General features: G+C 44.4%; 3 protein-coding genes across 9 annotated transcripts in view; 2 read left to right on the top strand and 1 right to left on the bottom strand.

Annotated features, from left to right (window-relative positions):
- Nucleotides 1-2,207: 2,207 nt before the first annotated feature.
- MRPL30 (mitochondrial ribosomal protein L30) overlaps nucleotides 2,208-16,146 on the bottom strand; it is a 24,580-nt gene continuing 10,641 nt past the window's right edge. The window contains exon 6 of one of the 2 annotated variants that reach the window (XM_085533502.1): nucleotides 2,208-3,793. The gene's annotated coding sequence lies outside the window, so the exon portion shown is untranslated. The remainder of the gene's footprint in view (nucleotides 3,794-16,146) is intronic. The other variant, XR_014941122.1, reaches the window with a different exon arrangement.
- Nucleotides 3,636-8,455, top strand: LOC107307152 (lysozyme g-like). Of its 3 annotated transcripts, XM_085533460.1 has the most exons (7): nucleotides 3,644-3,767; nucleotides 4,534-4,637; nucleotides 5,772-5,846; nucleotides 6,429-6,518; nucleotides 6,652-6,848; nucleotides 7,066-7,204; nucleotides 7,670-8,455. In XM_085533460.1, the coding sequence occupies exons 3-7, from the start codon at nucleotides 5,804-5,806 to the stop codon at nucleotides 7,798-7,800; spliced, it is 600 nt and encodes a 199-aa protein (XP_085389586.1). In that variant the 5' UTR covers nucleotides 3,644-3,767; nucleotides 4,534-4,637; nucleotides 5,772-5,803; the 3' UTR covers nucleotides 7,801-8,455. The 3 variants fall into 3 exon arrangements, with proteins under 3 accessions (XP_085389592.1, XP_085389586.1, XP_085389580.1); XM_085533466.1 differs by lacking the exon at nucleotides 4,534-4,637 and having other exon boundaries at nucleotides 3,636-3,767; XM_085533454.1 differs by lacking the exon at nucleotides 3,644-3,767 and having other exon boundaries at nucleotides 3,789-4,637.
- Nucleotides 10,680-15,048, top strand: LOC107307139 (lysozyme g). 4 transcript variants are annotated; one of them, XM_015850584.3, is made up of 6 exons: nucleotides 10,680-10,904; nucleotides 12,526-12,599; nucleotides 12,879-12,980; nucleotides 13,149-13,345; nucleotides 13,463-13,601; nucleotides 14,488-15,048. In XM_015850584.3, the coding sequence occupies exons 1-6, from the start codon at nucleotides 10,876-10,878 to the stop codon at nucleotides 14,619-14,621; spliced, it is 675 nt and encodes a 224-aa protein (XP_015706070.1). In that variant the 5' UTR covers nucleotides 10,680-10,875; the 3' UTR covers nucleotides 14,622-15,048. The 4 variants fall into 4 exon arrangements, with proteins under 4 accessions (XP_015706070.1, XP_015706088.1, XP_015706079.1 ...); XM_015850602.3 differs by having other exon boundaries at nucleotides 10,897-11,018; XM_015850593.3 differs by lacking the exon at nucleotides 10,680-10,904 and adding an exon at nucleotides 11,798-11,865.

Here is a 16,146-nt window from a genome sequence, read left to right as displayed (position 1 = left end):
AGCATGTAATATTAAGAATGATTAGTGGTTAAGTACGGGCTTGATGCTTCCACGAAGTAATCATTAATGCATAGAGTAAATAATGAGGTTGGTACTGTTGAGCTTAATGCAAGACTATTTGGGCTTGACTGTGCACCAATGGCTGATTGATGCCACTTGAAACTTGGGATGCCCTGGTTGAGAAATCTGCCTAAATAAAGTGTTGAGTTGAAATTTGGGATTTGGGTAGTGTGAGGAAGTTCCGTCCCTATATGTGCCTATAACGTCTTCATCAGCTGGCACATGAGACATACATACCGTCATCAGAAAATATATCTAGTTCAGATGTGGTGAATTAATTTCAAGTGTATGTACACTGAGAGCTATCAGATGCTTTTTGATGAAAAGGGGGTGTTATGAAAACTTGCCTTTAGTGATCTCATGAGACAGACTCTGAGGCTACAGTTTTTAGACCAGCAATTACAGCCATGGGTTGAGCTGCCTAAATAAACCAGTGCTGGTCCAGGAGCTGTGTAACTGTGTAACTCAGCACTGGGTATGTGTTGTCATACTTTGCCTTTTTAAACACAACCTGTACAAACATCATCTGCCCTGCGGTAGATTTTAATGTATGATTCCTTTTAAACATGCTTGCAGATAATAATCTACTTAACAAATAATGTATTGCTAAACATCGGCTTTTCCCAAGATGACACTGTGTGAAAATCAGGTGGTTGTAACATATGAAAGCTAATTAATTCCTTTCTTTCTCTTCTTCCTTGCTAATTATTTCTTTTGTTAGTGTTCTGCCCTACAAAAAAAAAGCCTGGAACTGTTTCCTGTTTGGTTTCCAGAATGTTGACAGTCCTCAGTGCTTTGTATCATGGATTCCAGGCACACAGAAAAGCTCTTAATAGTTATCATGATTAATGGGTAAAGCTAATTATTCATAGATGTTAGCCTGACACCCCTGTGAATCACAAATGTGCTATCCTCCTTTTATAGGTGGGAAACTAAAGCGAGATTAGCTCTGCTGGAGGACCTAGGAACACCAAGAACTGGGTGTTCCACTATTTAATGTCATCCTTTTCCTGGAACTTTTATTTTGGGAATAGGCTTCTCAGCTTTCTTTTAGGTGCGTGGTGCCCCAGGATCGGATTGGAGGCTGATGAGTGCTGTGAAGTGAGCTACTGTGAAATGTGCTGCCCAGGTACAGAGCCTCTCTCTGCCCTCACTTCTAAGCTTTGTGCAAGACAGCATAAGGGCTGTAGGAGTGGGAAGAGGGAGCAAAAGCCAAAGAAAAATACTTGTTTTCTTTTCACAATGGCTGAAGAGAAGCTTTGTGCGTATTGGGATGTTGTTTCAGTGCCCACCTGCGTTCTTCATAAAGGCAGTATAAGGAAAGAAACAGTGGCCCTCAGCAGCTGTTTGGTTCAGAGCACAGTGAAAACAGAGAGCCCTACATCTAACAAGTTTGAAGCCCTTCTCAACACACTTTTGCTATTGTTATTTAGAGATACATTAGACATGGAAAAGAAATTCTACTCTTAAGTTGGCCATATTCCTTCAAAAGGTGAGAGAAACAGCTCTACAGGGCCTGCCTGAGATGGAAGGTTTGGGTCTAAGCAAGCCCACGAGGGGAAGTTACAGATGCATTTTTAAGTGGTCAGTTAGTGCTAGGCATCCCCTGTGCGTCAGCATGGGCAGTTTCCCTATAAAGCTGTCATAAAGCTTGTAAATTCCCAGTCTTACTTATAATTACATCTGAGACAAAAGGAATAGCCTGAGAAATGCATCTGCCTGGTGATGTTATGAAACCAAGGCTGAAGCACATAAATGAGATAGTAATTAGTACAGGTGTTGTTCTGGGTAATTCTAGATAGTGTTCTCACCGTCCCATGGAACATGATGATAGAACCCTTAGCTGAAGGAGGAAAGAACAAAGAAAAAAGCTTTACACTAAAAGAAGTGTAAAGCTGTAGGGTAGCATTGTTGACCACTCCATATTCTCTATAGCTCAGTGTCACTGCAGCTCGTTGCTGGGGCCTGGCTGTGGAGCTTATCTGCTGCTTAAACTCAAGAAGATGAAGATACCATATGACTCCTTCCATGCATTTCCATCCCCTCCTATTAGTCACATGCTGGGCTGACTGAAATCCAGCAGCAGGCAAATACATGCTGACATTCTTTATATCTAAAAGCTACAGAAGAGCGAAATGGGTTTCAAATTGTGTGTTTAGGTTGTTGTTATTTTTAATGATAACCTTTGCGTTCTTTTTCATATATATTCACTTCATAATAACATATTGCCGTGGTTTCATATCCTTTCCTTACTAGTGACAACAAAGGCAAGCAAATTTCTGCCCTTCTAAACAAGCCTGACAGTATCATATGAATCTAAAAGCCTGCGCTTTTAAACAAAATAGCAAGAATGATGGAAATATAAAAGGAGGTATGATCACACTGAGGGGGAATGAATGCAACATTTAGAGGTGCGAGCCCAGTGTGTTCCTGTAGAAATCTTTATTTCATTCCAACTATTTCTGAAGAACGTTTTGGTCACATAGAACGGCTTGTGTTGGAAGGGCCCTTAAAGACCATCTCGTTTCAACCACTGAGTCAGGCATGAGATCAGGCTGCTCAGAGCCCCCTCCAACATGGCCTTGAACACCTCCAGGACATTCACTTCTCTGGGCAGTACATGAAGATGCCTTACAATTCATCCTCTCTTCAGCCCATCAATAGTAGCATCATAACACAGCTGCGTTCATCCCTTTGGCCAGTCAGAGGTTGAATTTAGACCGTTGACGCCATTTTCCAAGTTACATCTAGCATAAAGATTAAAAAGGGGCTGCTGTGCTAGTGACAGATGCTGCTTGTTTTCATTAAGCAGTTCACCTGAACTTGATGCTCTGAGAGTACGCAGAGCAGACAAAAAAATCTTGTTATCCTGCAGGTCCTACAACATGGTGGTGCCCTGAACGAATGTGCTGGCTCAGAGCCCTGCTCCATTCAGCAACGTAGGCATGACCTCATTTCTACAAAGGCTGCTTGCTTGATGCATTCCACTCTGAGAGAGAGAAGCCAGCAAATTTTGAGAAGATAGGGAAATGTTTAGCAGGAAAAACATCGCTCATAATGCTGCTGAGAAAACGACCTCTTGTTTGGCCTTATGCAGGAGACTGCGTGAATATGAAGAGTTCTCCCCCAGGGATCTAAGCATACAACAGCATAGATAACAATAATTGTACTTTAAAAAACTAACACCCGCAATTCAATGAGTAAATAAGCAGCGATGCGACGCGGAGCAGGCATTAAGAATTCGTGTGACAGCACTGCGAAACGTGCAGAAAATCTGTGATTGCGTGGGTAGTAAACAGGAGAAAATGCATAACAAGAGAATCAGTATTTGAAGTGAGAAGGACCGTAAGGACCATTAGTGAAGGAGCAACCCATTAGGAATGAAATCTCTCTGACGGTCAAAATCTACTTTCCAAAATGAAAGGAAATATCTGAGTCGTCAAAATGACTTGAGAGGAGCAGTGTTTGATTATCACAAATATGACATTGTCATTATAAAAGGTAACTCTATAATAATACGCAATTATTGCCATCTATTTGGAGGAATAAAGCCTTCTACTGCTGATCCCCTTCTGCAGAATATCTACTGGTTTTGCTGACGTCAAGCTGTGCACTCCAGGCCTTTTCCCACCTCGTTTCTTTGGACTTTCCCTTCCTCCAGCATTTCTTTGGTCACAGTTTGCATCTGAGATCTTTAAAGCCTCATGGTACGTGTGATGGCTCCATTTTATACCTGTAATTTCCAAAGATAACACATAGATTAGTGCCTTACGTTATGTCAAATGCTACCTTTAAGTACTTAATATCTTAAGCTGTAGTAAAAGAGTTACTATATAGTCTAGTCCAAGATAATAATAATATATTATTAATAATAAGACACGGGGCTTGCAGAGGAAAGATGAGTGCCTCACTGTTCTCTTGTCTTTGGAAAGGTTTCTGTTATTTCTACATTTCACCCCCCAAAATGAGTGGCTTAGGACTCACCACAACCCAACGCAACCCTTGTGTAACAAGTCAAACCCTGTCTCTGCTCTCAGGGTCTGTTTGTCACCTGCCCAAATTAAGCTTGCTGTAAGCAATGAAGCAGAGAGATGATTTTCTTTAATTGTCCTTTTTGGAATTCCTAAGAAAGCAGAACAATCACTAACCTGAATTCTTTAAGGAAATCAGACAGAAACCCTTGCAGAAATATGCCCGGGCTGATCTGAGATATAAAGCAAGGAGAGCACTATGAGGGATCTGATTTTTGCCTGTCCCCACCACTGATTCATGGCAATGCTTTCTGCAAGTCATTTATGGAGCATCGGTGTAGTCACTGATGGAGGAAAAACAATATTTATGTCCTTCCACAGAAATGTCCCAAGTCTTAGTAACCACTGCTTGTGCAAATCTTTGGATGAAAGGAAACAAAAGGGTTCAAAGCTCTTATTATGTACTGCTTGATACACTTTATAACCAGTGTCATCACACTAGGTAGGAATTAACATTCCAAAGCCCAGAGGGTGGATACCCTTTCATTCCCATATATATAAAACTCATCGAGTGACCTGCCTCAAAGCAAGGCCGACTGAAGACAGGTGAGTCTGAATCCATCAGAGCAGATATTCAGGGCAAGAAGCCTTGATGTTTGCTTTAATTTATGTACTGTTTTGTTATTATTGCAGTTGTTGTGCTGTTTCTACTTAAGGCTTGTGATGATTTTTGTGGTGGGACAGAAAACAAAAAGGTTGATAACTTGAAGTTGTATATGGCAATTTTCTGCACATAGGAGCAGCTACAAATTATAGTGTTAGCTGGGGCCCCATATGGATTTGCCATTGAATTTAGAGGTATTGGGTCAAGCTGTGCTGATCCAATATTCTATTCTTACAAATAGAATCACAATCATAGAACTGTTTGAGTTGGAAGGGACTCTGAGGGATAATCTAGCCCAACTCCCTTGCAATGAACAGGGACACACCTACAGCTAGATCCGGTTGCTCAGAGAAATACTCAATGTTAGGGCTCAACCCAAGCTCAGGCAGTGGGTTTTGCCACCTGAATAAGCTCTCGTAGGGCACTGGACTCTTTCAGATGACGTGGATGGACTGTTTGTGTTCAGACATCCATGTGGTCTAGTTTACAGTAGAAATAACTATTAGGCTGGAGAAAAGGTCAAGCCTTATTTGAATCAATAGGACATTTTCAGGTGTTAATAGCACTGCAGGAGGATTGCCTGCAAGGGCTGTGGCATTGCTTTGTACTCAAAAGCCTCCTGGGGGAAAAAGAAAAAAGCATTTGTAAGTTGTAAAACTGCATGGTTTTAATGTGCTCTGCAGCAAGGCAAGTGCAATCAATGGGTTTTTTTCCAGTCAATAGCTGTCATCTGATGACATTTTGGAATGTTCTTGATAAACACAAGAGGCATTTGTTACTGAACTGATTATCTGCCATTGTCACACACCTGAATATATGCAGAGGTTTTGTTGTATCAGCAAATGACAGGCCAAAGCATCCCTACTGATAATGGCCACCAGCTTAGTTCTTCCTTATCAATGCGATAATGATGGAACAAGAGACCTGAATAAATAGGAAATAAGCATGTGGGGCTCCCATCTTCTCCCATCACCACACTTTGAAAGCAAGGGAAGGAGCTGGGGAGCTTTTACCATACACACTTTCTTCCAGGGCTACTCAGTATCAGCTCCAACTTCTTCATGTTGTGTTTTCAGGTGTCCCTGGACAGCCGAGGAGAGCCATCGCCATGGTCATTGCGCTGCTTTTGCTGGGCCTTTCAGCCCTGTTTGGTGAGCCTGGGCTTGGGTTTGGTCTGCTGTGGAGAGCACCCTGCCACTCAGTGTCACAGAAACACCCAGCCAGCCTTATCTGACCTCTCTGCCTGCTCAGAATGATCTCACTAATGTCACAGGTTGTTAGATGGAGCCTACGAATTTGTTGGGCTTTGAGGAAATCAATAGGGCAGTTAATTCTCCACTGAGCTGCAGAAGGATGCGGGACCCAGCCAGAGTGCTCAGGTGCCACCAGCCATCGTCTGAGTAGGCCTGGACATTGGGAGACATCAATAAGTTAATATGGAGGCTGTGGTTCCTTCCCCCACGGCAACCTTTACCCCTAACAGGGAACACAGTTGTCTGCATAAAATGACATTTGATTTATTTCAGTCTATTTGACTAGAAAACAATACATTCCTGTTCTTTAGCTGTAACATCACTGATAGGCAGCAGTGGCAACAGTATAGGCACAGTGACCACGAGGTGGTTTGGATCACGGGTCTGGACGAACACCTCATGCCTGTATTCACCTGTAGTAAGCTGTATGATATTGCTGTGAGATCTAATGTTTCCATACACCTCCATTTATTTTTTCAGCTCCATCCATGAGCTACAGTTGCTATGGTGATATCAGTGCTCTTCAAGCACCCACAATTTCCTGCACAGCTGTAAGAGCCCAGGACTGTGGTAGGTATCAGGCACAGCTTGACTTGTCAGCCTACAGAGAGATGCTGTGTCTCCTGCTGGCATCCTCAGCATCCTCACCAGGCTCCATTTATGAGGGGGCTGTTGGGTAAGGCTCTCTCTGCCCTGGCTGCAGGCCCTGCTGCTCTGAGGAGGACAGTGGAAGCAGACGTCATCCGCTTGAGGAAATACGAGGTGCCCATTAAGAGAGTGGCCAGAAGGCTGTGCTTGGACCCAGCGCTCATTGCTGCCATCATTTCCCAAGAGAGCCGTGCTGGCCTGCTGTTAAACAACGGCTGGGACCAGGGCCAGCAGCGGTACGGCCTGATGCAGGTACAGCTGGGAGACGTGGGGGGATAGATAATCCTATATGACAGCATGGCGGTATGTTGGGGGCCTCAGGGCTTCACCTCAGCCACGAGCGCCCTGCCTTTAGCACTGAGATACGTGGTCCCCACGTATCACAGCCTGCGGGTGCTGAGAGCAGGGTAAAGCTGTAGAGGTGGCTGTGTTACAAGAAAAAACTGATCTTCTTGCTTGGCTTTTCCAGATTGACAGGAGGTATTATCAGCCCTTTGGGATGTGGGACAGCGAGGAGCACATAAACCAGTGTTCGAGCATGCTGGTGGCAGGAATCAACGAAGTAAGGGCAAGGCACCCTGCCTGGAGCTGGGACCAGCAGCTGCGAGGTACAGCATGTGGGAGTGTGCTGTATGGGAGTGTGCTGGGGTGATGTGTAGCAATGTGTAGGAACAAAGAGGGGAAGCCGTGTTAGTGGCACCATCGGGATGTGAACAGCTGAAATCCTTCAACCAGAAATAACTGACAAACAGCACTCTTTTAGTTTTCTCTGTCAGCAATTTGGCTTGCAATCCATACTGGAATATGTACATCAAGGCAGTTTCACACAGGTGTAGGTTCAGCGTAACGTACCGCACCCTCTTCTATTGGGCTTCTTTTCCACTCATACACTGCACATCTGTAAGGATTTTGTGAAATGAGTCACTTTTCAGTATTAAAGACACAATTAGTGATTTCCAACGGTGCTGTATACGTTCAATGAGACGCATTGCCTCTCGGGCTAGGAATTTTTATTCTTAAACCTGTACTCCTGATTGATCAGCCCAGAACAACTTCCTCTTCACTCTTTCCAGGGGGAATTTGCATCTACCATGCAAGAGCTGGCAACCTCCAGACCTACGATGAAGACCCCTGCAGCAGAGACAACAACTATGTCAACAGCGTGATCAGGCGGGCCCAGTACTTCAAGAGAAATGGGTTCTAGCTCAGTGACTCCCTGCCCCCGAGCCTCCACTACATGTAGACTAGCCCAGTAGTGACAGTAGAACCCAGAGCCTCTCCAATGACCTGGCAGGATGGATGTGACTCACAGGGACAATGCAGAACAATCTGGAGGCCTTTAGAAGTCAGATAGTGACATCCAAGTGACACTAAAGTGTTGGGTGAGGACGTTCCTTGTATCAGGAGCTGAACCTGGGGCTGTTCATGCATCTCCCAGGTGTGGATTCAAACAGCTATCTATCAGCATAGGCTGTGCTGGCCCTGTTCTCTCTTACAAACAGGAGGGATAACCACTCGAGTTTCCTCCCTTTGATAGTGCTGGCCACTTCCCAGTGAAGAGGCTCCTCTCCAAGTCTTCCATCACTCCATACACACTATGGAGCTATGTCACAGCATTAGTGCTGGTAATAGCCTCACCACCTTCTCTGCTTTGCCTATGGAGCATTTGTGCTGGAGCCTGCTGAGATTAAACACATTCCAGATCCCGTCCCTCTGTCCTGCCAGTTTGCCTGAATTCTAATTAGGACTGGGTTAGCTCTGAGTCTGTGAACTGTTTGAAATTACTTTTCAATGTGGATGGTTCTGGATGCAAATTTAGGTTTACTGAGAATCAAAATAAAGATAAATGCTGAATTCCAGTTTTTTGTTTGCTTGGCAATCAACTCATTTTTGCTGTTTCACAAGGCATGGCCAGGGGCAACCTGTGACTTAGGAAATTAGTCCCAGTTTAGGACTTTCTGAGAACAGAAAAAGGAAAACTGAGCAGCAGAACAGCAGTAGGAAAAGCTGGGCTGGGAGATGGGCACACAGCAGCCCAGGGCAAAGAAATAGGGACATTCATATTTAGCCTTGCTCATCATTCTTGGTTGGACCAGATGGTCCATAATTGAATGGACTAGTGGTCTTTTCCAGACTTAAAGATTCTATGAATCTCTGGGGGGCAGCAGGACATCTTCCTGGCAGCTCTCACCGGCTCCAATGCAGAAGCTGCATCTCACAGTCACTGTGTGGGAGGGCCGGCTCAGGCACTGTGAAAGCTGATTTGGAGACAGCTTTTGCAAGCTGAGCTATCTCACCTTGGTTGTGCACCTTGGTTTCCTGTGGTCTCATCGGTCACTCACATGCTCACCATCCCAGCAAGGACTGTGTGCGAGTGAAATATTTGCAGGCAGACTGACATTTATATTCTCTGGAGGCCAGAGGGAGCTATAGGACATCTCTAACATTACCGTGTTTTGTTTTAAGACTCCAGGAAACAGCTCTGTGTCAGCCATCAGAGGCATTCAGCTCTATAATAATTAGTCTGTAGTGAACTCTGTGCTGAACCCAGATAATTTTAGTAAAATACTGTGTTCTAATACAGGCTTGTGAGACATCACACACAGTTTGATTATCTCTACTTGAAACAGCTTATATAAAATTCATGGGTTGAAGTCTTTGCTGTAAACTTCTACCTTATGCAAACCTGCTTTATGCACAATGTCTGTTAACACTTTTAGTAGAGCAGTATAAACATCATATCTCTGGGCAACCTGTGCCAATGCTTCACTACCCTTATTGTAAACAAACTTCTTCCTTATATCCAACCTAAATCTCCTAATTTAGTTTGAAACCATTTCCCCTTGTCCTACCACAACAGACCTTGCTAAAGAGTTTGCCACCTTCTTTCTTAGAGCCCCCCTTTAGAGTCCAGAGACCAAGGAATGGGACCAGGGCTATCTGAGTAGGTGACTGCCACACTGAGAAGGAACATCAACACTTACACTATTGGTAGAAACCTGCTAGGAATCAAGGAACTGAAGCTGAGTAAACACAGCTGCAAAGCACTCAAGGAGTTCAAGTATGGGTGGGTGTAAGCATTGGAGAAGTGGGTAGGCAGCTGTCCTGTGAGAAGGGCTGGGGTTCTCAACAAGCTAACACCAAGGGAAGGAGGAAAGAAAGAAAAAGGAAAAACAGCTATGATAGATTTATCAGTAAACAGAAATAGGAATTACAGGATAAGGAAATAAAATCTTCTACGTTAGCATTTGTTAAAACATGTCAGTCTTGGGAAGTGTAATTAAACATGGACAAGCAGGTACCTCTGGTAGATAACTGTAAATGCTGGTTTTGGCTGGGTCTCGGCAACATGCCCATGGCTCTTTCTCTGACAGACACAAAATAAAGGGGAATTCCACCATTGCAGTGTTGTGTTGAGAGACTGAGTTTGTTCTGCATTGTTGCCTGTTGAAAAAACTGGTCTGGTATTTCCTGCTAGGAACCAGTTCCCAGGTCTGAGTGTCTCTTGCAGTTGGCATCTGCAGCCTTCCTTGCTGCACAACTGGGCTTTGTGTCTAGAACTAAATATGTGATATTTTAAGAAAGCTGTTTTGGGCCATGGCACTCCAGAAGGAATAAACTGCAGAGGCAGAGCAGGTCAGAGAGGCTGGGGTAGCACTGCTGACCATCACAGCAGTCTTACTGTGAGACCTGAGGGAAAGATGTCATCGTGCACAGTGAGGTGCTGGCACAGCTGCCCAGAGAAGCTGTGGTGCCCCATCCCTGGAGGTGCTCAAGGCCAGGTTGGATGGGGACCTGGGCAGCCTGAGCTGGTGGGGGGCAGCCCTGTTCGTGACAGGGGTTGGGGCTGGGTGAGCTTTGAGGTCCCTTCCAACCCAAACCATTCTGTGATTCTATGATTCTATGAATTTTGGCATTGTTTGGAAAAGGTTCTCAACACTGCCCAAACATCACCTTTGGACACCATCATTTAGGCACCCCTTTTGTTCCTCTGAGTGTTGCACCTCCCCCACGCTGGCTCAGGGCAGAGCTGGGCAGGAGAAGAGGGAGATCTTAGAGAGCACTTGAAGTGGTGAGGAAAACAGAAAAGCAACTGAGGAATGGTGGGAGGGGTGAGCAAGAAGCTTGTCCTACAGAGGTCCAGCACTGTCATGGTTTTTTAATATTACTATCAATATTCCACATCATAACATCATGTGCAGTATGAATCATTAAAAGGTTCACAGTCTAGTTCCATGGAGTAACAACGTTGTAAATACTCAGCTCTCAGAAGAAAACTATGTATCCCAGAGGACTTCCTGGTCAGAGGTAAGTCATGGGAGGAGGACATATATAATCTCGCTCCCAGGCTGGAGCTCTCTATCTCTTTCTCAGGCTCTCGGAGAGTGAGAAGTGTTCCAGCCGTGTCGCCTAGAGTTCACAGTAAGCCTCTTGGTTTTGTTCAATTTGTTAGCCTCAATCATATTGGATTATATTGTGTTATCTTGTATTCTGATATCATATTTAGTACAATAAGTTTTCCTCCTTAGATTGCTGCTGCTGTTCTCTTTTCTCGTCTTGTTCTCTTGTCTTGTTATGGAATATATGCATTATACAACCAAGTAAGGGCACTGATGGATACACCTGCCTGGTACTTCTATGCAATGTGGGATGATGTGAATGTTGACACTTGCATCCCAGATGGAATTGTTAATTTTACAATGGCTAATTTCACAATTGCTAATTTCACAGCAGCTAATTTTACCAACACCACGATGTTCAATCCTGTTTCCAGGCTGTCTTCTCAGATTGCCACATGTTTTTCGAAAGCCAAGTTAGTGTTCATACTCGTGTTCATACTTATGTTCATGTTATCAATATTCCAATACAAGCACCCAGTCTACAGCCAAGGGACAGCCCCTATTCTCTTCCTTTTGGCAGTACAGACACAGTGCAGGATGCTGGGATAAGTCCCAACAAACAACTGAAGGACAGATGGATGCTGAGTCTTCAGCTTAGCCCTCACCAGAGAATGAAATACAAGAATTGGGCAGAGAAAAATAAGGGTTTCTTTTTCTTTTGAAATGTGGGAAAAGCCACTCACAAATGCATACTTAATACCATGCCAATGTCAATAGTGCAACAGGTTCTGTTTACTTTTGGAAACTGCTGTTAAACCTCCAAAAACCACAGCCCAGTACATTTCAACACACTGTTGGATTGCTCACCCTATATATTAAGCTCCCTGAAACCTCAGCGATGTGGCAGCAGCTGGGCAGAAGACAAGTAGGTAAGGTACTCCTCTAGGTGGGGGGGTCTTCTCATCCCCTTCAGCAATGTCATCTACTCAGAAGATTTCTGCTGAGATTTTTGAGATTCGTGTTTGCATAAGGACAGGAAGATTATTCTTGTAGTTTTGGACTCAGCTTACCTAAACTTGGATGGCTCAAATCTGCTTCTGAGCCCATCTCCCCTGGCTTCCTTAGCAGCCAATCAGAGTATGGTTCACCCCGAAGTAGTCATCCACAACAACTAAGACAAAATGCAGATTGAAAGTGCTTATTTTCTGAGTATAAAGCCTCGAGACTCAGGCAAAGGTATCTCAGTGTGGTGAAGGTGCTTGTATAGAGACCATGGGCTCAGAATAAGGGCATTTAGAGTGGAAACGCAGCTGCAAGGAGCACTGAGCATCACTCATTTTATTCTTTCTTTGCTTTTTCATCGATTAAATATTGGAGCTGTAGGCTAGTTACTAAGATGTTGTAAAAGATGTGGACTGGAAACACTGCAGCCTGGTTTATGCCAGAAGAGAGACATGACTGCACTTCTGTATCACTTTGTGCATCCAACCAAGAGATATAACCCATCAGTTCAGAAATTGTATCTTTGTGTTTAATCAGCGAGCACTGAGATAGGATCATTCCTTCACGTCTGCCGATTGACTTTGCAGGTTGTTTTGCATGCTCAGGAAGAACGACGCCATGCGTTTGGTGCTCACACTGCTGGGCCTCACGGCCCTCCTGGGTAAGTCAGCATCCTGCTGCCCCTATGTGTTCATCCCTTGAGCAGTCCCAGATTAACACACCTCTCCATCTCCCCTTCCCAAAACTTCAATCGTTATCAAATTGTGTTGGGACATAAGGTGCTCACTTCTCCTGCAAGTCTTGCTGAAGGTCACCTCTGAGGGGTGGGTGGGTGCAGGGTGTAAGGTGTAGGGTGCAAGCTGCAAAGTGCAGGCTGCAGGATGCAAAGTGTAGGACGCACAGTAAAGGGCACTTATGTCTTTTCATACAACATTTTCAGGTGTCTGCCATGGCCGCACGGACTGCTATGGCAGCGTAAGCAGAATCAATACCCCGGGGGCTTCATGCAAAACTGCGAAACCAGAGGGCTTAAACTACTGTGGTGAGTCTCACTGTTCGGTTGGATTGCTCTTTTTACAGAAGCACAATAAGCCCAAGTCCTTTGTATTTTCAAAATGCTGAACACACAACTAGCTGCTGAACCTGAGTAACACTATAGGCAAGGTCTACCTCCTCCCTGAGATGAGACATCTTTCTGTTTTCATTACAGGAGTTCAAGCTTCAAAGAAGATTGCTGAACGGGACCTAGGGAGTATGAATAGATACAAAGCACTCATTAAGAGAGCTGGTGAAGCATTATGTATTGAGCCTGCTCTGATTGCTGGCATCATCTCTCGGGAATCCCATGCTGGCAAAGTACTGAAGAATGGCTGGGGTGACAATGGAAATGGATTTGGTTTAATGCAGGTATTTGCCGATGCTCCATTAAAACCTAACGAAGTACTGTCATACAAATAAAAGTAAGTCTCAAATACGTACTTTCCATTACTGCAGGGAAATGTCTTTTTTTCTTAATATTTGCAGGTTGACAAAAGATACCATAAAATTGAGGGAACATGGAATGGAGAAACCCATATCAGGCAGGGCACGAGAATACTTATCGACATGATAAAGAAAATACAGAGAAAATTCCCGCGCTGGACAAGGGATCAACAGCTAAAAGGTAATGTGCAGACCACAGATTTTGTCCAGGAGTGAAGAAAAACTTCAGGACAAGTACACACTGAATGATTTCATAGAATCATAATTTGGGTAGGAAGGCACCTTAACAACCACCTAGCTTTAACCATCTGCTAAGGGCAGTGGTCTTCCACTAGATCAGATTGCTCAGTGCCCCATCCTTACATCTTGGCCTCATCATCCTCTGAGTAAAGAACTTCCCCTTAACATCTAATCCAACTATTTTAGTTGAAAACCATTCGCCCTTGTCCTACTACTATCAGACCATGTACAAAGTTAGTCTTCCATTTATAAGTTCCTTTCAAGGCCACAATGAGGTCTCCCCAGAGCCCTCTCTTCTCCAAGCTAAACAAGCCCAATTCCCTCAGTCTTTCTTTGTAGGAAAGGTGCTCCAGCCCTTCAATCATCCTCATTACCTTCCTGTTGACCCACTTCAACAGCTCCGCATCATTCCTGTGTTGGGGGCCTGAGACCTGGACACAGTGCTCTAGGTGGGGCCTCACAAGGGCAGAACAGAAGGGAACAATCACCTCTATCTGCTGCCACCCCTCTTCTGATGTAGCTCAGGATACTGTTGGCCTTCCAGGCTGAAAGAGCACACTGCCGGCTCTTTTTGTTCACCATGACCTCCAAGTTCTCCGCAGGGCTGTTTTCAGTGGGTTTTTCTTGGCCTTTTTGAACATCATCAGGTTCACATGGGCCTTCTCCTCAAGTTTGTCCATGTCCCTAAGGATGGCATCCCTTCCTTCTACCGTATCAGCTGCACCACTCATCTTGGCATCATCCCCACACTTGCTGAGGGTGCACCCTATCTCACTTTCAGGCTGGAATATTAAATCTGCATTACTTCCTTGTGTGTTTCATTTCAGGTGGGATTTCTGCCTACAATGCTGGAACAGGGAATGTCCGAAGCTATGATAGAATGGACATCGGCACTACCCATGATGACTACAGCAATGACGTGGTTGCTCGAGCACAGTATTTTAAGCAGAATGGATACTAGGCTGGGGCATCTGTACCAAGTAACTTACCTACCATCACCTGAACAGCCACCAAAACATAAGAGAAGTCACATACTGCAAATCCATACAGATGCAAATGTATAGGAATGATTTACAAGAAAAAAAAATTGCAGGCTAAAAGTCATATTTTTTAAAACAATATTCAGTAAGACCCTGGTCATGTAGTTCCTTTAAAAGCAACAGGGTTTGGATTTTACAAAGGAAATATTAACAGAATCTTGGTAAAATTTTGTGCTTTCCCTGTATTTCTCTATGAGGGCTATATTGTATTGCTGCTGATAATTTGCTGCCTTCCAGAACTCGAAGTGCATTTCTGCTCAGTCCTGTCATACAATTTTTTCTGTCAGTTTTCAGTCATACAGAAATAAGCAAACAGAAAATTAATAAACATATTATTAGCAAATGAAACCAGACTCCCAAATACTCGTATTTTCATCTGTGATAGCAAAGTTTGGATAAGTACAACATTAATTTTAGCAGATAGTGAAACTGAGAAGAGAATGGGAAAATGATCTGCCGGCATTAGTAGACAGACAGCTGAACATGAGCCAGAAGTGTGCCCAAGTTGCCAAGAAGGTCAGTGGGATTCTGGCTTGTATCAGAAATAGTGCAGCCAGCGGGAGCAGGGAGGTAGTCATCCCACTGTACTCAGCTCTGGTGAGGCCACAACATGAGTGCTGTGTTCAGTTTTGCACCCAGGCTGCCTGGGGAGGTGGTGCAGTCACTGTCCCTGGAGGTGCTCAAGAACCGTGTGGATGTGGCACTGAGGGACGTGGTCTGTAGGCATGGTGGGGGTGGGCTGCTGGTTGGACTGGGTGATCTCAGAGGTCTTTTCCAGATTCTGTGATTATATTAATTGACTTGATATATATCATCTTCTCAATGAGATGGCTGCGGGCCTCACAGCAGACTTTCACAGCAGACATCCCTACACATGGGCTGGTGATGACTTCTCAGTCTCCTCACCCATTCCAGTGAGGTGGGTTTGACTCCCACAGCTGTGGATGGGACTGACACTCTAGTGTTTGACACCTCCTGCCCTGTGGTACAAAGGCAACTGCCACATTAGGACAGATGACCGAGTACCATCTGTGAAATGTGATGTTTTCAGGCTCACCAGCACCAGAAAGGCCTCAGATAAGGACTGTGCTTAGCTCAGCACAGATGGGGACCAATAGAAAAACACCCAAAGCAGAGCAACCATCATGATCAAAAGTGAGGAAACTGACCTGAAAAGATGGAAGAACTGGGGTGGCTTAAGTGGGAGAACACGTGCTAAGGACAGGTGTATGTGTCTATAACTATGCAACAGACAACCAGGAAGGGGAAAGAAGGAAATGTCTGTGTGGACAGAGAGAAAGCAAATACATGTCCATAAATGTGGAAATATTATCTGCCACTGCTTGCTTTCATTTTTAATCAGCAACGAATATAAAGTATTTATTGCTCTTTAGTATTTATTTTATAAGAGTGGCCTTCGCTGCACTTAGCTAAGGCCATGAACAA

This window comes from Coturnix japonica, chromosome 1 (genome assembly GCF_054131305.1).
Source record: "Coturnix japonica strain WE chromosome 1, WE-NBRP24, whole genome shotgun sequence".
NCBI lineage: Eukaryota > Metazoa > Chordata > Aves > Galliformes > Phasianidae > Coturnix > Coturnix japonica.
The sequence above is the reverse complement of the archived record's forward strand: the minus strand, read 5'-3'. Positions and strand labels throughout refer to the sequence as shown.